This window comes from Lissotriton vulgaris, chromosome 4_1, assembly GCF_964263255.1.
Source record: "Lissotriton vulgaris chromosome 4_1, aLisVul1.2, whole genome shotgun sequence".
Lineage (NCBI taxonomy): Eukaryota > Metazoa > Chordata > Amphibia > Caudata > Salamandridae > Lissotriton > Lissotriton vulgaris.
Window position 1 is genome coordinate 1,721,811,410 of NC_141691.1, and position 21,524 is coordinate 1,721,832,933.

Consider the following 21,524-nt stretch of genomic DNA (forward strand, 5'->3'; position numbering starts at 1 on the left):
AGTTAACCCTGTGATCGATTCCATTGATGTGCTAAGCTTTACTGTAGAGGATGCATGTTTTATCTTGATGAGGTACTATGGTAATACATGATGCCATCATACCTAGTAGTTGCATGAAAGTTCTGACTGTAAGATACTGATTGGTTTGGAATTGTGGGAGCAGTGTTTGAAAATTTTGAATCCTGTCTGCTTTGGGGTAGGCTAGACCTATTTGATAGTTAAACGTCGCTCATAGATGTGGTTGCAGCTGAGAAGGTTGAAGATGGGATTTTTGGGCATTGACTGTGAATCCCAGCTGATGTAGAAGATATATGGTAGTCTGAGTGTGTTGTAGACACTTGTGGTGTGTGTTGGCTTTGATATGATAAGCCAATCGTCCAGATATGGAAAGACATGGATCTGTTTTCTCCTTAGATGAGCTGCTACCACAGCTAAGCATTTGGTGAATACTCTGGGTGCAGTAGTGACTCTAAATGGGAGTACTTTGAATTGATAATGCGTTCTTGCTATCACAAATCTGAGATATTTGCAATGCGCTGGGTGAATATGGATGTGAAAACATGCGTCCTTTAAGTCTAGGGTTGACATAAAGTCGCCTTGTTGCAGTAGTGGAAGCACTTGTTGAAGTGTGACAGTATAGAAGTGTTCTGATAGTATGTCAATGTTTAAAGATATAAAGGATCTAAAATTGGCCGTAGAGAACCATCCTTTTTAGTAAGTAAAGTGAATAAACCCTAGACTCTTGATGTCAAATTGGGACTGGTTCATTAGTTCCTTTTGTTAAAAGAGCTTGTACTTTTTGTATGAGCAATTTGGTGCTCCAGAGTGAGCCCGTGATTGCGAGATGGGATATTAGGAGGATTGCTGGTGAGCTCCAGGCAATAACCATGTTGGATAATGTCCAACTTAAGTTGTCTGATGTTATTGATTGCCAAGTGGGAAGAAACTGTTGTAGACGACCAGCGACATGTGTAAGATGGTCAGGAGAATTGTTATTGAGTCACTGCTTGTTAGAAGTTGGGGAAGTACAAGTTGGTGTGCCTTTACCTCTACCTTTAAAGTGATTACCTCTATACCCACCTCTGTAAAATCCTCTAGAGGGGGAGGATTGAGTTTGGGGCCTGTATGAAGATGAGGAGGCATCTGTGGATGCAGTTTTTTAACCTCCCCTACAAAATGAGCGACAAAAGTAACCTCTATTAAAGGGTGTCTGAAGTGCACCCATCGAGTTAGCCGCTTCAGTATCCTTTTTCATCTTTTCTAGTGTTTCATCCACTTGTGGTCTGAAAATATGTTCTCATCAAAAGGGCTTTTAATATTTTTTGTTGGACTTCTGGTTCAGGTTCAAAACTAGAGATGCGCAGCCATGTGTGTCTTCTGAGGGGAATGCTGGTGTTGACTCCTCTGGCTGCAGTGTCAGCAGCATCTAGAGAATACCTCATGGAGGAGTTGGAGATCAATTTGCCCTACTGCACTAATTTTGTCCTTTTCTCTGGGAGGTATTGGACTAATTCTTCTATTTGGTCCCAGTGGACTCTATCACACCTGGCAAGCAAACCCTGTGTGTTAGGTATATGCCAGTGATTGGCTGACTGAGCAGCCACTCTATTAATTTAGATTATTTGACTGGAGGTGGTGCATCTAGCTGATGTTTGTGAATTTACTCATTTACGAGCATTAGACACTACTAAAGAATCTGGTGTACGCTAACCGCTAATAAAAACTGGGTCAGATGGGGAGGGTTTGTATTTTTTGTCAACCCTAGGTGTTATAATGCGTGCTCGCTCATGCAGGGTTCTTAAAAATATCCTCTGCTTGACGCATCATGCCTTTTAACAATGGGAGAGACTGCGATGTTCTATATGCAGCCCTAATGTTTCAAATAGAAAGTCTTCTTCTAAGGCTTCTTTATGTAATGTGACCCCATGGTATGTAGTTGCTCTGGCTATTATCTCCTGATATGAGATGTTGTCATCAGGAGGTGAAGGCTTTGCAATATAGAGATCAGGATCCTTGTCTCCTGGAGGGTCTACTTTGTAGTCATGTCATGGGTCTGGAAGTGCTTCATAGGGGTCATTCCCTCCATCTGCATCAGGGTTTGTGTGAGGGGAACCCTGAGGTGTAATGTTTAAAGGGCTTCCTGGTGAATAAGGTGTTAATGGTACAGGTGAAGAGGGTGGTGAATGAGGAATAGAATGGAAGGGACTGGTAGCAAGGTCTTTCTGGATCAAAACGATGGACAGGCCGTCACAATCATCTTCTTTGTGCTCGGGGGAGAAGCACAGATTAGAGACTTTGTGAAGGTCGGTGCGTGGGTAGTTAGAGGGACACAAAGGGCAGAATTGAAATGGAGTCCATTCAATCAGCAGATTACACGAAGATGTTCTAGTCGAGGGGAAGATGCGTTGAACCGGTTAGGCCCGAAGTCCGCGATTAGAGTATTCCGACCCGACTAGAGAAAGGTTTCCGATTTTCGACACGCAAGGGATGGTGAAACACATTCGAAACAATACCGACAAGGGTAGAGCGAATTGTGCACAGAAGGGATCCTAAAAAATTATCTTGAACCAGAGCCCCACAATACACGTCTGAACCTGATGACGGAAAGAGAACAATCTAACGATGGAGTCGATGCCCGTGCACAGGATCACAGAAAGGAGGAGTCACCTTACCTCGTGACTCGAAAAGACATCTTCAAAGAAAAATAACTTGCAAACATACGGACCCAACACTTGATGGCAGGAGTATGCAAAGCATAAGTACGGACATTGCTTTCCAATGTCACGTTTTGGTCACTTACTTGCCACATATAAAAAAATGATCACAAGTGCCGAATGCCACCCTTTGTTATTATACCTGAGGTACTGTTAGAACTTGATTATAATGAGAAAATAAAGACCAGGTCTTTATAGGAATATTACAACATCTAAAATAATATACTGCAGGAAGGCAGGTAGAACCACCTTACTAAAATCGACTAACATTATCTCTTGAGTAGCAAGAAACAGGCATTCTATCTTTCTGTAAAAGAGAAAAGGTGGTTGCTACAGGGGTTATCAGAACACAGATGTACAAAGAGAAGTTACTGAAAACAATAGGGTTAACATGTTTATTGTAGGTATCAGAATATCAATATTACAGATTTATTTCAGATGGGAGGCGAGAGGTTGCTAATGAGTGTACTCATCAAAAGGAAGGCACTTGTTCTTCTATTGCACACCTATTGCTCCTGTAGATCCCTTATGATCTGAAGAACAAGTTACCTTTGGTAAAGCTCTTTCTAACCATGAATTCCTCACTTTGTGGATAACCCCAGTAAGCAGACTGGATGCAGAAACTCAAACAGCAGTGCTCATGCATGCCGGAAGGTGGTGTTGTGTGACTGTGCGCTGGCCTCATTCCACTCCAGAAATGACAATTGGAGCCACATAAAAAGAGCCACCCATGTGAGCTGTCAATTTATTTTCGGGCTTTTCCAGGCCCTCAGAAACAAATCCCATCAATAAATTGGACGGACCAGTGCGCAGATTCCTAATCTGGGATCTTCTCAGATTGGAAAGGAAACCATTCCACAGAACCGAGAGATGGAAGGAAGGTAAGGAATCTGCGGTTAGATAGAGCATGCAGCAGAAAGTGTGTTACCGAAGGCAAATCTTTTGATGGATATTTCTCACAGCAGATTAATCACCTTGCAAATCGATACCAAAGCAATAAATCTGGGTCTGTGAATTGGCTAAGATGAAAAATTCCTGAGGACCAAACAGGCCTGACGGACCTGACTGTCAAGGCAATAATGCCTTTGTGAACGTGAGTACTGATGCCCATGTAGCAGCCTAAAAGATATCCAGGAAAGGAACTCTGTGTGCCAAAATAGTGGTAGCAGCCTTGGCTCTGGTGAAATCACCCCTCAGACCTCCTGCTCCTGGATACTGCCTATTAGCCAATGTATAGCAGATCTTAACACAGAGGACTACCCATCGTAATATGGGCCTCTTCTGCACCGCCTTGCTTTTCTTTTCTTCAGAAAACCCAACAAAGACCTGAATTTTCACCTTGGTATGATAGATGTAATAGCTCAGAGCTATTTTTGGATCCAAGTGATGGAGTCTCTATTCCTCTTTTGAAGGGTGGGACAAAAAAATCTTCTGCTAGCTTGTCACACATGAAAAGGCGCAACTACCTTCTGCAGGAATGCAGACTGAGTTCTCGAATCCAGTTTGTCTAGAAAAAAGGTGGTAAAAGGCAGCTAGACTAAGAAGACCTGAGGCTCACTCATTTTATGAGCTGATGTTAAAACAACCAGAAAGACCGTCTGAGGGCAAGAGGCATAAGTGGCAACTCTGCATGGCCTCACAACGGGTAAACAGATTTGGGGAAGTAAGAAGCAAATTTAAGTCCCACTGTGGCATCACAAAGGATACTTGCGGTAACCTATATTGCAAACCTTTACGAAATCTCATCACAACAGGTGATTAGAACAAGGTCGGCTTGTCTGGAAAACGTAAAATTCAGAAGTGGCTGACAAGTTATCTATAGGAGTGGTCACTGCAAGTCATTGGTGGACCAAAGATTAAATAAACAAAAAGGCATCTGAAAGTTTGGCCTGCAACAGATTTATCTGGTGGGTGCAGCACCAAGCCACAAACTTATCCCAGGGCCTGGCATACACGTTTTTGTGGAAGGGTGCCTGGCTTGCAAGATTACACAAACAACTTCAGAAGGAAGAGCAAAGGATGTCAATTGTAGTCCCTCAATCTCCAAGCACAGAGTTGCAGATTGCACAGACCAGGGTGCAAGAACCTGCCCTCCTCCTGCTACAAAAGGTCCTCCTGAACAGGGAGCCTGATTGGAGGACAGATGCACAAGTTACTACTTGTGTAACGATATATCTGTAAGAGACATTAGTTAGTGATAGATTCCTTACCTTAGAATATCCCCAGGCGTCAGACTGGATCCGGAAATTTTTGCGTAGCAGTACCCTTGCTCGTCGGTAGGCGTCGTCTGCGTCTCCCCGTCCGTCGGCGGCGCCGTGATGATGTCGTCGGAGTACTTAGACGCCGCCTCCACGTGCTGACGTCAGTTCTTAGACACAGCTTTTCCGCGCCAAAAACGCAGAGCCATGTCAAAAACCAACACTGGTGCCATTGAAACTAGGGCCCTAAAAGGGGATGACCTTAACCCTAGATATTGGTTCGCAGAACATGGAGGATGGGTGGGTCAGTAAGGAATCTATCACTAAATAATGTCTCTTACAGATATATCGTTACACAAGTAGTAACTTGTGCATTTGAAAGAGACACGTTAGTGATAGATTCCTTACCTTAGAATAGATACCCCAGCAATACCAACCCCGGTGGTGGGTGTGCGAACCAATAATCACACCAGAAAGTCCTGGAGGACGGAACGGCCAAAGAAGAAATGCGTTACTTACCTGTAACAGCAGTTATCCAGTATTGGTGTCTTTCATAGATTCACATGCCTGAATCATTCCCCGTCGCCGAGACGGGAGCCTCCATTACATAAAAAAGTAATGTCCTATAGACATACATAGAGAAAATAGGCCTAAGGGCCTCCCCTTAGTAGCCTTTCTTCGTCCTTATGTAAAAAGGACCAAACTCTCACAGTCAGCCAATCCGCTCCGACCTCCCTCTAGAACCTTCCTGGGAGGAGCCTCCGTCCCTCAGATTTTCGTACGCACCCAGCTAGGTTGGCGTAATACTGTCAGAGAGGGATGTGAGTCCTTCCAGGGGAGGCGGGAGGGTTGCATGTGAATCTATGAAAGACACCAATACTGGATAACTGCTGTTACAGGTAAGTAACGCATTTCTTATCCAGTATTTGGGGTGTCTTTCATAGATTCACATGCCTGAATTAGAGTAGCTAGCAATCAGAGATGCACATGTGTGATGTAAAGTCGCTTTGTAGACATGTCAGACAATGCATATATTATCATATAACATGGTGACAGCATAAATGGAACATCACAAGAGCAAAGAATGTGCATACCTGGATGGCGGGATGTAGGAAGGCTCACCTCACTGAAAGAGATGGCGAAGCACCGCCTGGCCCACTGCCGCATCCTTCTGAAGTTCGATATCCAGGCAGTAGTGCCTGGAGAAAGTGTGCGGTGACTTCCAGGTCGCCGCGCTGCATATGTCCAAGATCGGCACTCCAGCGAACAGCGCTGCTGACGTGGACATCGCCCTGGTGGAATGGGCAGTAACACGATCAGTCAAAGGCCGTCCGGCCTGGTCGTGGCAGAATGCAATCGCCGAGGAGATCCACCTGGAGATGCTCTGTTTTGTAAGAGGCAGGCCCATTCTCGGTCTGCTGTAAGCTACGAACAGTTGAGTAGACTTCCTGAGATCCTTTGTTTTATCCAGGTAGAACTTTATGCATCTTTTGAGATCCAAAGAATGCAGTGCCCTTTCTGCTGCTGTGGAAGGGTTCGCAAAAAAGGACTTAAGGACAATCGGTTCATTGAGATGAAAGTCCGAAGGTACCTTTGGTATAAATTTAGGGTTCGGTCTCAGCACCACCCTGTCCTGTCTGAATTGCATATATGGCTCCTGAATGGACAAGGCTTGTAGCTCGCTAACCCTCCTGGCCAATGTTAGAGCGAGCAAGAGCGCCGTTTTCCAGGATATGTATTTGATAGATGCCCGATGAATGGGTTCAAACGGATGTCTCATGAGTTGGTTGAGTACCAGATTCAGTTGCCAGGTCGGAGGGACTTTCCGAGGCCTCGGAAAGGATCTGTAGAGCCCCTTCAGGAATTGCTTGACCAGCCTACTGGACCACAGTGAAGGTCGTGTGAAAGTTCTGGTGAACCTAGAAATGGCTGCCAGGTGAACCTTAATGGATGCATGTGCCAGGCCCGACTGTGCCAAATGTAGGAGGTATGGCAGTATCTGTTCAGGGGTGATAGCGAGTGGTCGCAGGCCCTGGTCTGAACACCAAATGCAGAACCTTTTCCACTTGAGAGAGTAGGTTTTGTTTGTACTATCCGCTCTCGCTTTCGCCAGAACATCTCTGCAGTCCTGTGGGATGTTTAGGTCACAGAACTCTCTGTGCTCAGGAGCCAGGCCGATAACTTGAGCGATTGGAGGTTCGGGTGTTGTACCTGTCCGTTGGACATCGATATGAGGTCCGGGTGCTGCCTCAGGCGAATCGGTGACCTGATGGAGAGGCGAAGCAGATTCGAGAACCAGTGTTGTCTCGGCCAGAACGGGGCAATCAGGATTAGGGTACAGGGCTCCGCCTTCATCTTCCTGAGGAGCCTCGGGATCATCGGAAACGGAGGAAAAGCGTACGCAAACACGCTGAACCAACCGATGGAAAAAGCATTTCCCAGTGACCCCTGTTGGGGATGCCAGCTTGCGTAGGTTGGGCATTTGGCGTTCTCCTTGGTGGCGAACAGGTCGATTTTCGGGGCACCCCATTGAGAGAAGATGTGAGCCAGAGCGTCGTCGTTCAGTTCCCACTCGTGGGAGAGGGATGTTTGTCTGCTTAGGGCGTCCGCGATGGTATTGTCTTTTCCGGGGACATAGTCTGCTTTGAGCGTGATTCCGTGTAGCACCAGCCAGTTCCAGATTTTCTGCGATTCGCGTGATAGAGAGAGCGAACGCGTTCCCCCTTGTTTGTTCAGATAGTGCATCGTCGTGGTGTTGTCTGTTTTGACGAGCACTGGGGAGTTCTGGATGCGTGGTAGGAAGGCCTGCAGTGCAAGATAGACGGCCCTCAGCTCCAAAAGGTTTATATGAAGCAGCTTTTCCTATTCCTCCCATTTGCCGCTGATCCGAAGGTCCTGGAGAACAGCGCCCCATCCTTCCAGGGAGGCGTCCGTCGTGATCACTAGAGGCGTTGCCGGAAGGAGAAACGGCAAACCCATGGTCAGATTTTTGCGTCGTCTCCACCATTCCAGACCCCTTGATATTTTTGGCGATATCCGTACAATGTCTTCGAACGAGCCAGTACTCTGAGTCCACTGGCTCGTGAGAGCTTCCTGTAATGGGCGCATCCTGAGCCTGCAGTGAGGGATGAGGAGAATACAGGAAGACATCATCCCTAGTAGGGATGTGTAAGTTCGGACTTTGATGTGTGTTTTTGTCGCCACAGCCGCGGCTAGGGACAATATCTTGTCCGCCCTTTCCTTCGAGGGGAAGGCTCTTGCGCACTCGGTGTCCAAGGTAGCCCGAGGAAGGTAATCCTTGTCGTAGGGATAATGCAGGACTTTTTGAGATTGAGGGTCAATCCTAAGCTTTGAAAAAGATTGGTGCAGGCGTTGGAGGATTCGGCTGCGCCGTCGGGTGAGGGTGCTTTCACCAGCCAGTCGTATAGGTAGGGGAAGACTTGGTGACCCAGCTGACGCAGAAAAGCCGCCACTGGTGCAAGGCACTTCGTGAAGATCCGCGGCGCGGATTTGAGGCCGAACGGCAGGACTTTGAACTGATAATGTCGGCCTGCAATCTCGAACCGCAGGAACTTTCTGTGACGCTGGAGGATGGGGATGTGGTAGTAGGCATCCTGGAGATCCAAGGATGTCATGAAATCTCCTTTTTCTAGAGTGCCCAGGATTTCCTGGATCGTCACCATCCTGAACGATTGGCTCCGCAGGAAGGTGTTGAGCGCCCGGAGGTCTAGAATGGGCCTCCACTTGTTTTCCTTCTGTCGAACAAGAAAGAAGTGGGAATAAAACCCCTTTCCTTTTAAGGATGTCGGAACCCTTTCGATCGCTCCTTTGAGTAGCATGACAGAAAGTTCTTGGAGAAGCTGGCGCAGGTGTCTGTGCGTCCGTCTTTGGGGAGGCGTATTGGGGGGGATGTTGGTGAATTCGAGGGAATGGCCGAATCGTATCATCTGGAGGACCCACCAGTCCGTGGTAATGTGTTGCCAATTGGTGAGGAAATGGGTCAATTTTCCTCCAATTTGAAAGGATGGAGAGGGTGGTAGGACTGGCTGGAGTAATCGGTCACTGGCGGCCGCCAGTGCCCCTCTTGGGATTTTTGCCTCTGAAGGTAGATCTGCCGTATGAAGATTGACGACCTATTGCTGCTTGTGCTGGTATTGCGATTTGTTATTGTAGGAATAAGAGGACCTGTTCTGATAGGAACCCCTATAGGAGGACTGACCTCTGGAGCGGTTGCCACGAAAGGACTGGTTACGCGACTGCAAAGTGCCGAGTGCCCTGGCCGTGTCGGTGTCTTTCTTTATGTTCTGTAGTGCCTCGTCGATCTTATCACCAAAAAGATGCTGGCCGTCGAAGGGCATGTCCAGGACCTTCGATTGCACCTCCTGGCGGAATGACGTAGCTTTCAGCCACCCCTGACGGCGCAGAACAGCCGCTCCTGCCAGCTGACGGAAGCCGGTCATGGCTGCATCAATAGCACAGTCGATTAATTCCGCAGCCGAATTCTGACCTTCCACAAGGAGAGCCTTGACCTCACTCTGGACTGCGTCAGGCAGGTCTTTCACGTAAGGGGCTATGTCCTCCCAGAGTTGGCGATTGTAACGCCCCAACAAAGCAATGGAGTTGGCCACCTTGATGGTCATGGCCGACGTAGTCGTGAACCTCTTTCCTATTGTGTCCAGTTTCCTGCCCTCTTTGTCTGGAGGAGCGGACAGCGGGGAGGAAGGGTTGCGGGAGTTCTTCTGGGCTGCCTGCGTAACCACCGAATCAGGCTTGGGGTGACCATTGAGGCACGCCGCCGCTGTAAGTGGGGCTCTGTATTTCTTGTCCAGGCGTGGAACAACCGCGGGTACTGAAGCGGGTGTCAGCATCAATTTCTTGCCTTGTTCCCATAAGAACTCTATAATCGGAATAGATTTAGCCGACTTTTGGGTCTGTTCTTTGAAGTCGTGCAAGAAGCATTCAGTTTCAGCTGATTCCACGACCATGTGGAATCTCTTAGCCGCCCTTTCCACCAGTTTGTGGAAGCCGCCAATGTCCACAGGCGGTTCCGCTTGGCGTGGTTGTGGCGAAGCTGGGGACGACGAAGCTGGGGATGACGCCACATATTCATCTTCGTCATTGTGGTCCGAGTGGACCTCCTGGACCTCTCCTTCTTCCAACTCCTCCTCATCATCATCTTCGTCTGAGGAGTCTTCCACCCGAGGTTGTACCTTGTCACGGGGTCTCACCACCTGAGGTTGGACCTTGTCACGGTGGGTTTGAGGGAGAGGTTGATTTGGGGCGGACGCTGGTGTATGTGCTCCAGATGTCTGATTCCCACTGTCCGCGTCTGGGAAGCGTTGTTTATAATCCTGTACCAGGTACCGCAGGTCATTAACAAGAGTCGCCGGTAGGCATATCATTGGGGTGACCTCCGTGCGGACACTAGTGTGGACGGAATGTTCCTGATAAGTGAACTCCTCCTGTTCCTCATCAGTGCTTTGGCACTTGACATTAAGTTCTGAGATAGAAGTCGCGGGACCCGGGTGGTCATCCTCTTCAGACTCTTCGCTCTGGAAGATCTCTTGAGGTGGCTGTATTTCCACTTTGCTTGGAGACGTTGTTTCCGGGGTAATGTGTAGTTTGGTAGTTTTGCCAGACGTGGCAGATATTCCTGTTGAGAGTGCCGACACTTCCACCAGTTTGGATTTTTTCCATGGCTCAGACAGTGCCGTCTTAGACGACGAGTCGTCCGGCGACGGTGTCTTCGTCGTTGACGGCGACGATTCTGTAGTCGACGATTTCCCCGCCGACGGTGGGGTGGTCGACGGCACTTTGGTCTTCGACGATGCTTTCAACGTCGATGTTGTCATCGCCGGCGCTCCCGCCGATGGCGAACCCGTCGACGATGTCTTTGTCGATATTGCCTTAGTAGTCGGTGTCTTCGTCGTCGACTCCCTCGTCGACGTCTTTGCTGTCGACGGAGGGTTCTTTGACAGCGTTTTCGATGACGACGGGCTCGTCAAAGCTGACGTCGTCGGTGTAGACTTCGTCGTCGACAAGGTCTTCGTCGTCGACGACGATTGCAGTAGAATAACAGAGGAAACAGGTCTACCTGAGGACGAGGAAGTAGTCGTCGTCGTCGACGCTGAAGGCGACGACGCTGATGTCGTCGACACAGTGGCAGTGACGGAGGTAGTCCTCTGGGCGTGTCTGGTAGACGACGGAGCAGGCTTTTTAAAAGTTTGATCGTCCCTGACAGACACTGAAGATGTCGTAGATCTTGCCTCTGAAGACTTCTTGTGTGCCTTCTTAGGAGGAGTGTCTGAGTGGCCAGGGGAAGTCACCCTGGGCCTCTTCTTAGAGACTTCTGAGGACTTGGAAACACTGCCTTCGGAAGATTCCAGAGTGTCTCTGTCCTTAAGCCTGTCGAGCCATACGAGAAGGCGACCTTCCCTGTCTTTCACAGTCTTTTTAGGGAAGGCTCTACATATCCTGCATTTGTCCGAGACGTGGTCCGGGTACAGGTAATATAAGCACAGGTCGTGCTTATCATCCGCATGGATCCTTTTCTTCCCACATGAAGAGCAGGCCTTGAAAAGGGCCTTCTTCTGTGATTCCGACATGGAAGAGGCTTTCTTCTGCGATTCCGACATGGAATAAGGCAGTGGAAGGAAAACACGCACTGTAAAAACAGTGTAGTGAAGTAGTCTTTTGAAGAGTTGAGATTGAAGAATCACTTTCAAAGAAAGTTAGATGATTTCGAAGGAAACCTGAGGAGAGCTCAGGCTGGAGACTCCCTAGCACAACGTGCGGCAGAAAATCTGAGGGACAGAGGCTCCTCCCAGGAAGGTTCTAGAGGGAGGTCGGAGCGGATTGGCTGACTGTGAGAGTTTGGTCCTTTTTACATAAGGACGAAGAAAGGCTACTAAGGGGAGGCCCTTAGGCCTATTTTCTCTATGTATGTCTATAGGACATTACTTTTTTATGTACCGGAGGCTCCCGTCTCGGCGATGGGGAATGATTCAGGCATGTGAATCTATGAAAGACACCCCAAATACTGGATAAGCCATCCCTCCGGACTTGGCTGTCCAGGCAGTAGTGTCTTGCGAACGTGTGCAGCGAGGCCCACGTAGCTGCCTGACAGATATCCTGCAAGGGGACTCCCCGGCCCAGGGCAGTAGTAGCCGCCGTGGCCCGAGTTGAATGGGCCCTCAGCCCAACAGGAGGCTCCTTCTTAGCCAAAGAGTAGCACGCACAACACGATCCACCGAGAGATGGTCCGTTTGTGCACCGCCCGTCCTTTCTTAGCGCCCACGAATCTGTTCCACCTGCAGGCATATACCGACTTTGTGGAGGGACGCCTGGCTGCCAGAATGATGTTACAGACTTCAGGAGGCAAGTCAAATGGCCTCAACTGTTGCCGCTCAATCTCCAAGCATGGAGGTGGAGACTGGACAGGTTCGGGTAGAGGACCCCAGAAGGGGAGGGAGTAGCCCCTTCGGACGATTTGCAGCACCCACCTGTCCGACGTGACAGTGCGCCAGTGGGTGTGGTGACGGCGAACCCTCGCCCCCCCTGGCGTCACATGGGCCAAAAAGCACAGACTAGGAGGGTTTTGAGGCGGATGCTGCTGGCGAGGGTGTGGACTGGCCTCTGACCGCATCCAGCCCACACCGGATGGAGAAACGTGCCGCATCTCGACCCTCCGCAAGGGCTTGGGCGAGTTTAGCCTTGACCTCCTCCGGGCATTGAGGCAGCACGTCCGCGACCGTGTCCCACAGGGAGTGGGTGTAACGGCCCAAGAGGCATGCGGTGTTGGAAGACCGCAGTCCCAAACTAAGGGCGGAGAATATTTTCTTTCCATAATTCTCATACCTCTTGGATTCTCGATCAGGCGGAGCAGACGGGAATGCGGTCTGGGAATTAGAGGCCTGGATGACCAGGCTCTCGGGGGTGGGGTGGGTGGACAGGAAACAAGGGTTGCCCTGGGCCAGGCGGTGGCGTCTGGCCACGTTCCTATCTACAGGCTGGCCTGTTGCGGGCCTGGACCAAGTGCCCAAAAGTACGTCTGTCAAGGCCTCATTAAACGGCAGCAGAGGCTCTGTTGAGCTTGACTGCGGTTTAAGGACCTCAGTGAGGAGATTAGTCCTCACGGCCGCGACGGGGAGCTCAAGGCCCAAGGCCTTGGCTGCCAGCGTCAACACCACACTGAAGGTTGCCCCCTCCTCCGTAGCTACGGTAGGGGGTGGGATGGGGGGAGACAAAACCAGTGTCTGGCGAAGTGTACAGACTACTGGCATCCCCAAGTCCACCTGTCCAGTCCTCCTGGGACTGACACTCACGTGTCAGAGGGTCCTCAGACCCCTCCCAATACTCCTCTTCACCCATCTCCTGATAATCAAGGTTGTCAAAGGACGGGGCCGGTTCATTGAAGTAAAACTCCCCAAGCGGCGTCAAGAGCGGCGCCGCTCCGACGCCGGAACCGGGTCGAGGGAGGTATTGGGGACGGCCCCGCCTGAGGACGGTGCCGGAGGTGACACCTGTGGAACCGGCGCCGGTGACGTCAGGTCGACCGGCGACGATCCGGATCCAGAAGCGGATCCAGTGGGGCCCTGCGGCGCCGGGCCCTGCGGCGGCGTCGGGGCCGAAGCACACGACCCGCTAGGGCCCCATAGACAGGTCCGCTGGGCCCGAAGGCGCCACAGAACCCATCGGAGGAGAAAGGGACCTCATGGCCATGAGGAAACTCTCGATCTCCTCCGGCGTCGCTTGCTGCCGTCGGAGTCGCGTGGGCGGTGTCACCCGAACCCCCGTCGGCATCGCGCGAGGGGGGGAAGGACGAGTCGGAAGAGCGAGGACGTCTCTTCGACTTCTTGTGCTTACCTGACGACAACTTCGACCCGGAAGAGTGATGTAGACTCCCGGAGCTATGATGGCTCCGCCCCCGCGACCGGTCCCTCGACCACCGTCCGGACCGGGACCTCTCACGTCGCGGGGCCGACTGTCGGAGCTCGAGCTGCTTGCGGGACCGCTCCCGCATAGCCTTCGAGGTTAAGGCCCGACACTCTGAGCAGGTCTTGTCGTCATGATAGACGCAGAGGCAGTGGAGGCACCGACGGTGAGGGTCGGTGACCGACATCAGTCGGTCACAGTCCCCACAAGGCTTAAAACCTGGCATCCCTATCGGCACCGATCGGAGTCAAAGACTCGATAAATTATCAAAAAGATCTCAAAAAAGTTAGTCCAAAAGTGACTAAGGTACCACTTTTCCGGATCTGCGCTGCTGGCGTGGAAAAAAGAAGAACTGACGTCAGCACGCGGAGGCGGCGTCTAAGTACTCCGACGACGTCATCACGGCGCCCACGATGCCGCCGACGGACGTGGAGCCGCCGAAGGCACCTACCGACGCGCAAGGGTACTGCTACGCAAAAATTTCCAGATCCAGTCTGACGCCTGGGGATATTCTAAGGTAAGAAATCTATCACTAACGTGTCTCTTTCAGATGCTCATGCTCAGAAGTTCAGGGTACAACAGTTTCCAGGCCCAATCCGGAGTCACTAAAATGACTTGGGCCCAATCGTTTCTGAACTTCCTGAAAACTAGAGGCAGGAGATGTAGCAGCAAAAAGGCATACAGGAGTCCAGTGAGCCACTCTATGATGAATGGATCTCCAAAAGAGAGCATTTGTGGGAACTCAAAAGTGTTGATACTGTGGGTTCTTGGCCATGGCAAAGAGCTCGAGCCCCACTGCAAAAGGACAAATGCGTCACCTCCAGGTGCAGTTGCCACTCATGATACGCTAGGTGCTGCCAGCTGATTAAGTCTGCCCTGGCTTTCAAATATCCTGCCAGGTGGGTCACGACCACGGAGATGCCCCGACGACTCCGCCAGTTCCAAAAGGTGCCAGGTCCTTGCACAGGCCCCTATCCCGCCCTGCTTGTTGCTGTACGAGATGGCAGTGGTGTTGTCCATGAGAACCTGCACCAACCTCACTTTGATGGTGGGCAGAAAGCGTTCATACCAAGGGCATCACCCGCAACTCCAGCAAATTAATGTGGAAGAAGGTTTCCGTAAGAGACCAGAGTTCTCTGATCTCCACCAGATGACCTCTCCAGCCCAGAAGCAAGGAATCTGTCACCACTGTCAGCTCTGTGTGGGGTATGAAGATGGGTCTGCACTGGTATAATCACTGTCGAACAGCCATCACTGCAGATCTTTTGCAGTCTCTTCCAAAACCTGGATGGAATTTGACTGGTTTCCCTGATAATGGGCCCACTGAGACTTCAGATTGCATGACGGAACGAATTTGTGGCTTTGTTCATCACTCCTAGATATGAACGAAGTTGGCATGGAGGAGCAAAGCTTTCTGAGTTTCCATATTTAGTCTTGCACCTGTGGATATTCATAAGGAGAGGAACCTGTGGATAGAAGTATCCATCAAAAATATTCTCACATCAGTAAAATGAATCTAGACGCAGGCCAGAATAAGCACAACAATTGATACCTATACCCAAAAATATACTGTTGCATCCAAACGGGTCTCCTCTCCTGCAGTGGGTTCTCTCAGTAATGGTTTCCAGAAAGAGACCAGTGTTTCGACATTTAAATGCACTCTGGCAAAGAGAACGTCTTCGACAGTGTGATTTGTGACTCTACCAGATATTAGTCTGCCTACATGAGTACGATCTGTAGTCATGTAGGAAACAGTGGCTGCTTTGCTAAACCCACCTTTGATAAAGATTTTCCCTTGTTTACTTGACTAAACATTTTTAAGATGAAAGTCTATAGTCATTCCAAGTACAATTTCTTTCCAACCTTTTGGTAGGTCACAGAGCCAAATTCTAGGCCTTGGGTAGCCAGGCCGTGAACTACAAACACTGCAAGATACGGTGAAGAACTTAGCCTTTGTACCAAGACAGCAGATAAAGGTCTAACTTCAACTGAACTAATGATTTGAATCAACATTTCCCACGGTTCCAAGTCCCAGTGCTGCCCGGTGCTACCAGAATCACTGTGCATGGTCTAACTTTCATTTTGTACAAGACCCTGAAGTACAGAAGGATTAGAGGAAAGGTATAAAGAAAATCGCTGAATCGGTTTGTGGAAAAGACCTTTCCCAGACCTTTTCCCTTGAGTTCTTGGCTATCTCCATCTTCTGGTGAATAGGGGACATTTGGTAATGTTAATTTAAAGAACTCCTAAACACAGCAGGCGAAAAAAGTATATAAACATAGGTTTTGAAGGACTTTCTGAAACCCAGCAGATCATGTATGGCTCGCAAGGATGGAGGAAGGCCATTTTATAAGCGACTAGTCCTAACAGAAAAGGCTCTGCCTCCTATCAGTACCAATCTATATTTTGAACAGCCAACAAATTTCTATTCAGCAGGACATAATGGGCATCTGGGGGTATAATGCTCAAACTTCTGCTGAAGATATAATGGACCAGATCCAATGCTTCAGCAATAATTGACTATACTCCTAGCGCTGAGCTAAACCTTTGGTAGATTTTGGGAGAACAGCAGATTGCACCAGGATGCCACAGATTTTGGAGATGTTTTCATCAAAGTAATTGGACGGATAGCAAAGCTGTTGAGTGTTCTAAAGTCTGTACCAAACAATGAGGGCTAGCTACGGCGCAAACAATGGAAGCCATTTATTTAGCAGTAACAGAAGCAACACAGAATAGGAAACAAAAATAGAAACTGGCCTTTTGCAGGTTGAACATCCGTAAAACATCAGTCCCCTTCTTTGAGTGTCACAATTTACCTATCATCACTATATAACAAATGTATATTTAACTTGAAGCACAATATTTCAAATCAGATTAGCCTTTCCATTATTTCCATTTACTCCAAAACGACAATGACAAACCGCTTTGTTTAGACTTAACCTGTTTAGAATAATTATGCACTCATTTGCACAGGCACTCATTTACACAGGCACAGTCCTACTCATGGATTTTGTCTCCACATTGGACAAACCTCTCATATTATTAGAACGCTATCCTAATCTCAAAATTACTGGCAAGTTGCTTGCGGCCAATTACATTGATCTGCTACATTCTACCTATAGGTGAGTCTACCTTATCAGAGTACACAATCTTAGCAAACACCTTTTCAATGGTACACCTGTATGCTTGAAAATTTCATCTGTACTCCTATCTGCTAGGTATCTGTGTACTGGATGACGAGTGACCGGCATCGACCTGTCAAACTAGGCATGGTGTATCCCGAGGACCAGATCAGAGACCTGCAATGAGTACTTTAACACTCAACACCGCTGAACTTTACACTACTCGTATGTATTGCACTTTCAAGCCTCAATGGGTAAACACATTTGTTTACTGTTCCTCTCACAAATAAAGCACCAATTTTGTTTTCAGGTGATGCCAATTTTCTCACCCAAAACAGCAACTCCACAGCCACAACTGGCTTACTAGCTTACGTGTGCCAGACCTGGTTCCATAGTATGGCTCTTCAGCTTGGAAATGTATTCCTAGCTAGGGCTACCTGAACTGTAGAGGTGGCACAAGGAATCACTTCCCTCTGTCAATCTGAGGCAGTGTTTGAAGTGACCAACTGTGGCAGAATGACTGGACATGGTCATGTTTGCTCACCAGTCCCCTCACATGCTGTAGATCAGCACCCATACAAACCAAAGCTGTGCGTCTATCACCCGCCGAAGAGCTTAGCAGTAGACAAATTCCACAATGTAAAGTCTGTGGCATGCCCTAAAAAGGATCAGCCAATGGCTATAAGGCCTTTATTTAGTGAGGGAGTCAAATTTGGCATTGCCAATGATATTGCATGGTGACCATCACTGGAAACGCTCAGACACCATCTGGAAGCTATGCAGACATTCCCAAATTCAGTTTGGTTCTGGGAGATATTTCTTAAGATGAAGCATCTGGTAGAAGAAAATATCCATTCAAAATGGAAGGGTGGATGCCAGTGTAAGTGTAAACATCTCCAAGTATTTTGCTGTCAAAGTACTATATAGAGCCAACTATCAAAGGACCTTGCACTGACAGTGTGTTATTGAATTTCCTACCTGGTAATAAATGTCTCATGTTTGTGTTTTCCCAGTTTGAAACCCTTTGTTGTCTTAGCTCTTCCAGGAGAAGTGGGCTCTAGCATGAACGATCTCTCCAATTCTGCTCTCAAGTCAAAGCCGCCGCAGCACTTTCCAGATAGCTCAATCAAGTCCACTTTTACCTACAAACACAAAAAGAATATTTGCAAGTATCATGCTAAACGTCAATGCAAACACACCGCTAACTGCCTAAAGTTAAAGTCACAGTAGGCATGCATTTCTTAAAACTGTGATCTGATGTACAGCATCTAGACCTCTTGAACACGCTCAGACCACATTTCATCAGGTTTAACCACAGGTTTAAACATGTATAAATGACACAGTCACTATCTCTGACTGGAATATCCTCATAAGAAGACCATTAATAAACGGTCCCCCAATGCCTTGACATGTTTTTTTGCATTAAATTGCATACTACTGTTAATGAGTCAGTCACTCACACAGATTCAGTGTGCTCTGGAATAGGAAATGGTGGAAGATGAAATGTTTGTATTTCAAGCTTTATTAAGGTTTTTATAACAGAGCAATTAAAAAAAAGTAAAACATCTTGTGAAATTATTCCATGTAACCTATCAATAGTGTAGATGGTATATTCCAAGTAACCACAAACCAGTATAGGTAGGATGAAATTGTAGGCCCATTTATCATTTTTTTAAAAACTCTTTTTATTGTTTTCCAAACACAACCAACGTACATGATGACCAATCAAATCTACATACGAGTGTGGCGTTGCTAAGGCACGTGCAATAACATGTGATGCTACATTCTAGGCTGAGTATCCGAGTAAATAAAACCAGTTGTCAGCAGCCTGCTTAATCAGCGAATAGTTCCATATTAGCACCAGGACACTCATGCAAGAACTGTATACATGCGTTACAAGGCCTTATCATAAATAGGTCAAATTGTACTATCCTCCCACAGCCCTCCCGCCTCCCAACCACTCTCACTGGCGTGTCAACTATAACAGCAGTCTAAAATGATGATAAATTATAATAATTGAATATATACGTGGCACCATACATACAGCAGTCTTAAACATTATGACTATAGTAGAAGGGGAGGTAAAACACACCCATGCGCTTCCATACCTTTGCTTTAGGACAGTCACATTACGAGTCTCTATCCCCAATAGGTACGCTCACTTCCGAGTCAGAGTCCGTATCTGTTGCCCTCAGCTCTGTGACCAGGGCCTCCCTTGCCCGCGCTGCTTCTAGTGCCTTATCATTGTGGGACCTTTGGGCCTGCTGCAGGCGAACTATGCTCTCACTCCTTGCCCATGTAAGTAGCGCAGCCTTCGATCTGGTGAAACTGGGCCCTCCAACAGCCTTCCAGTGGGACGTAATTTCCCTTTTGGCAAGCACCAACCCTAAATCCAGGAATTTATTCATCAATTTTGTCTTACTAGTATGGGGAAACCAATGTAATAGGCAGGTTCCCTTGTCTGGATTAATCCGTCGCTCCGTTATACTACATAGTAATGTAATTATATCATCCCAGTAAGTACCCAGTTGTGGACAATCCCATAACATATGTAAAAGGTCCGCGTCCCTCAACTTACAGCGGGGGCATTGTGCTGTATCTACATGAAGATACTGATTTAGCTTTGCCGGGGTAAGATATGCCCTGTGCAATATGAAAAAATGAACTAATTGGAATCTGGCATTCCTAGTGCCCTTCCATGCCCTCTGAACTATTTGAGTCCAGGCCGAGTCAGGTATTTCTTTATCCATATCCGCAGCCCATTGGGAGCGTAGCCTCTGCAGTGGCGACAACCCCTCCCCAAGCATTCGTCTATACAAGCAGGTGGCGGCCTTATGAGTGCCCGCCGCCATCAATACGTACTGGCACGCTGAGCTCACCGGTGGCTCTAATAGGCCCGTGCCCCAGTATTTTTGGATGGCAGCAACTAGGGCCGTATGGATTAAATAGTGTCCCCGCGGAAGCCCAAAGCTCTCCTGCAGCGCACTATAGGGCAATAAGACGCCATCTCCGTACAAGTCTCCCATAACCTGCAGCCCAAGAGTCTCCCACTCCGCAAGGGCCGACCAATCTCCACCATGCGGAAGGGCTGTACACATGCCCAATGGTATCTCCGGGGCGTAAGGGCGCTGCACTCTAACTCTGTTGTGGTACCGCTTCCAACAAAGCCTCAGAGTGCGTTCCTCAGCGGATAGTGAGTCCGCATGCAACTTTTGTTGTAGTGCCACAAACGACAGTATATGCCGTGGCAACATAGGGCTCGAAGTCTCGTTCGAGTCCCCTAAATTCCTGTGCCACCGCTTGGGTAAGGCCCTGGAACTGTGCAGCCAGGTAATATAACTCGAAATCAGGAACAGCAAGTCCCCCCTCAGCTCTTGGACGCATCAGTTTGTCCAGCGCCACCCTTTGCCTCTCGTTCCCCCAGATAAAGCTGCCCACCATAGAACAAAGCCACTGAAAAAGGGCGACAGGTATCCACACTGGCAATGTTCGGAAAAAATAAAGTAGCCGGGGGAGTGCCACCATTTCCAACAGGGCCACACAGCCTGCCACCGATAATGGCAAAGTTCTCCAAAACTGCATGCTACCCTTAAGACCTCTCATTGCCCTGCCAATGTTACCAATATTACCATTGAGTAAATCGTCCTGTGTATGATAAATATGCATCCCTAAATAAGGAAGGCAACGGGGTTCCCACGTTATATCATGCATAGGTGTAGGCGGGAGGCATGTCTGAGCCACTAAGAAAACGCAAGTTTTCGCCCAGCTTACTCTTAAACCAGAGATGTCCCCGAACCTGCGAAGGAGAGCTCACGCTCCCTACAATGCCTCCCCGGCGTCTTTTAAAAACATCAAGAGGTCGTCTGCATATAATGAGATAAAATGCATCCAACCGCAGAGTCGCAGGCCCTGAAATGCTCTCCCCAATCTGGAACGGATTGCCAGTGGTTCTTTGGTAAGGGCAAATAATAATGGGGAGAGCAGGCAACCCTGCCAAGTGCCACGCCCCACCGGATACGAGGAGAAGATGACCGTTTCTACTTTTACCCAGGCGCTTGCCGACGAATATAATATTTCAGTCCAGCGGACATAACCCTCCCCAAGCCCGAATGCTCTCATAATAAAAAACAAGTAGGGCCACTCCAAACTATCAAATGCTTTTGCAATGTCCACCGAGAGGACCACCGCTTGACAGTCCTCGCCGTGGTCCTACCCAATATGCTTATCAGCCGGCGTATACTACAGGCGGTGTTGCGAGTAGGAATGATCAGGATGAACCAGGTGTAACATGTGCGGGAGGAGTCGAGTGGCCAGATTACGACTCAGAATGTTATAGTCAGTGGTGAGCATGGATAAGGGTCGGTACGTAGAAGGGTCAGTAGGGGCCTTCTCCGGTTTAAGTAGAGGGATGATGATGGCTTCTTTAGTCGAGGTCGGCAGCACCCCCAACCACCTGGCTTCCTTGAAAACCGATGGCAACCTAGGGGCAAGGATGTCGACATAAGTCGAGTAAAACTCGATGGGTAGACTATCAATTCCCGGAGATTTGTTACACA

The 21,524-nt window shown here is 48.6% G+C and overlaps 1 protein-coding gene across 2 annotated transcripts in view; it reads right to left on the reverse strand.

The window, feature by feature from the left end:
* Nucleotides 1-21,524, reverse strand: part of VIRMA (vir like m6A methyltransferase associated) — an 811,754-nt gene that overhangs the window by 140,444 nt on the left and 649,786 nt on the right. For both annotated transcript variants that reach the window (XM_086966010.1, XM_086966009.1), the window contains exon 22: nt 17,947-18,110. In XM_086966010.1, the coding sequence (XP_086822136.1) occupies nt 17,947-18,110 (164 nt within the window). The remainder of the gene's footprint in view (nt 1-17,946; nt 18,111-21,524) is intronic.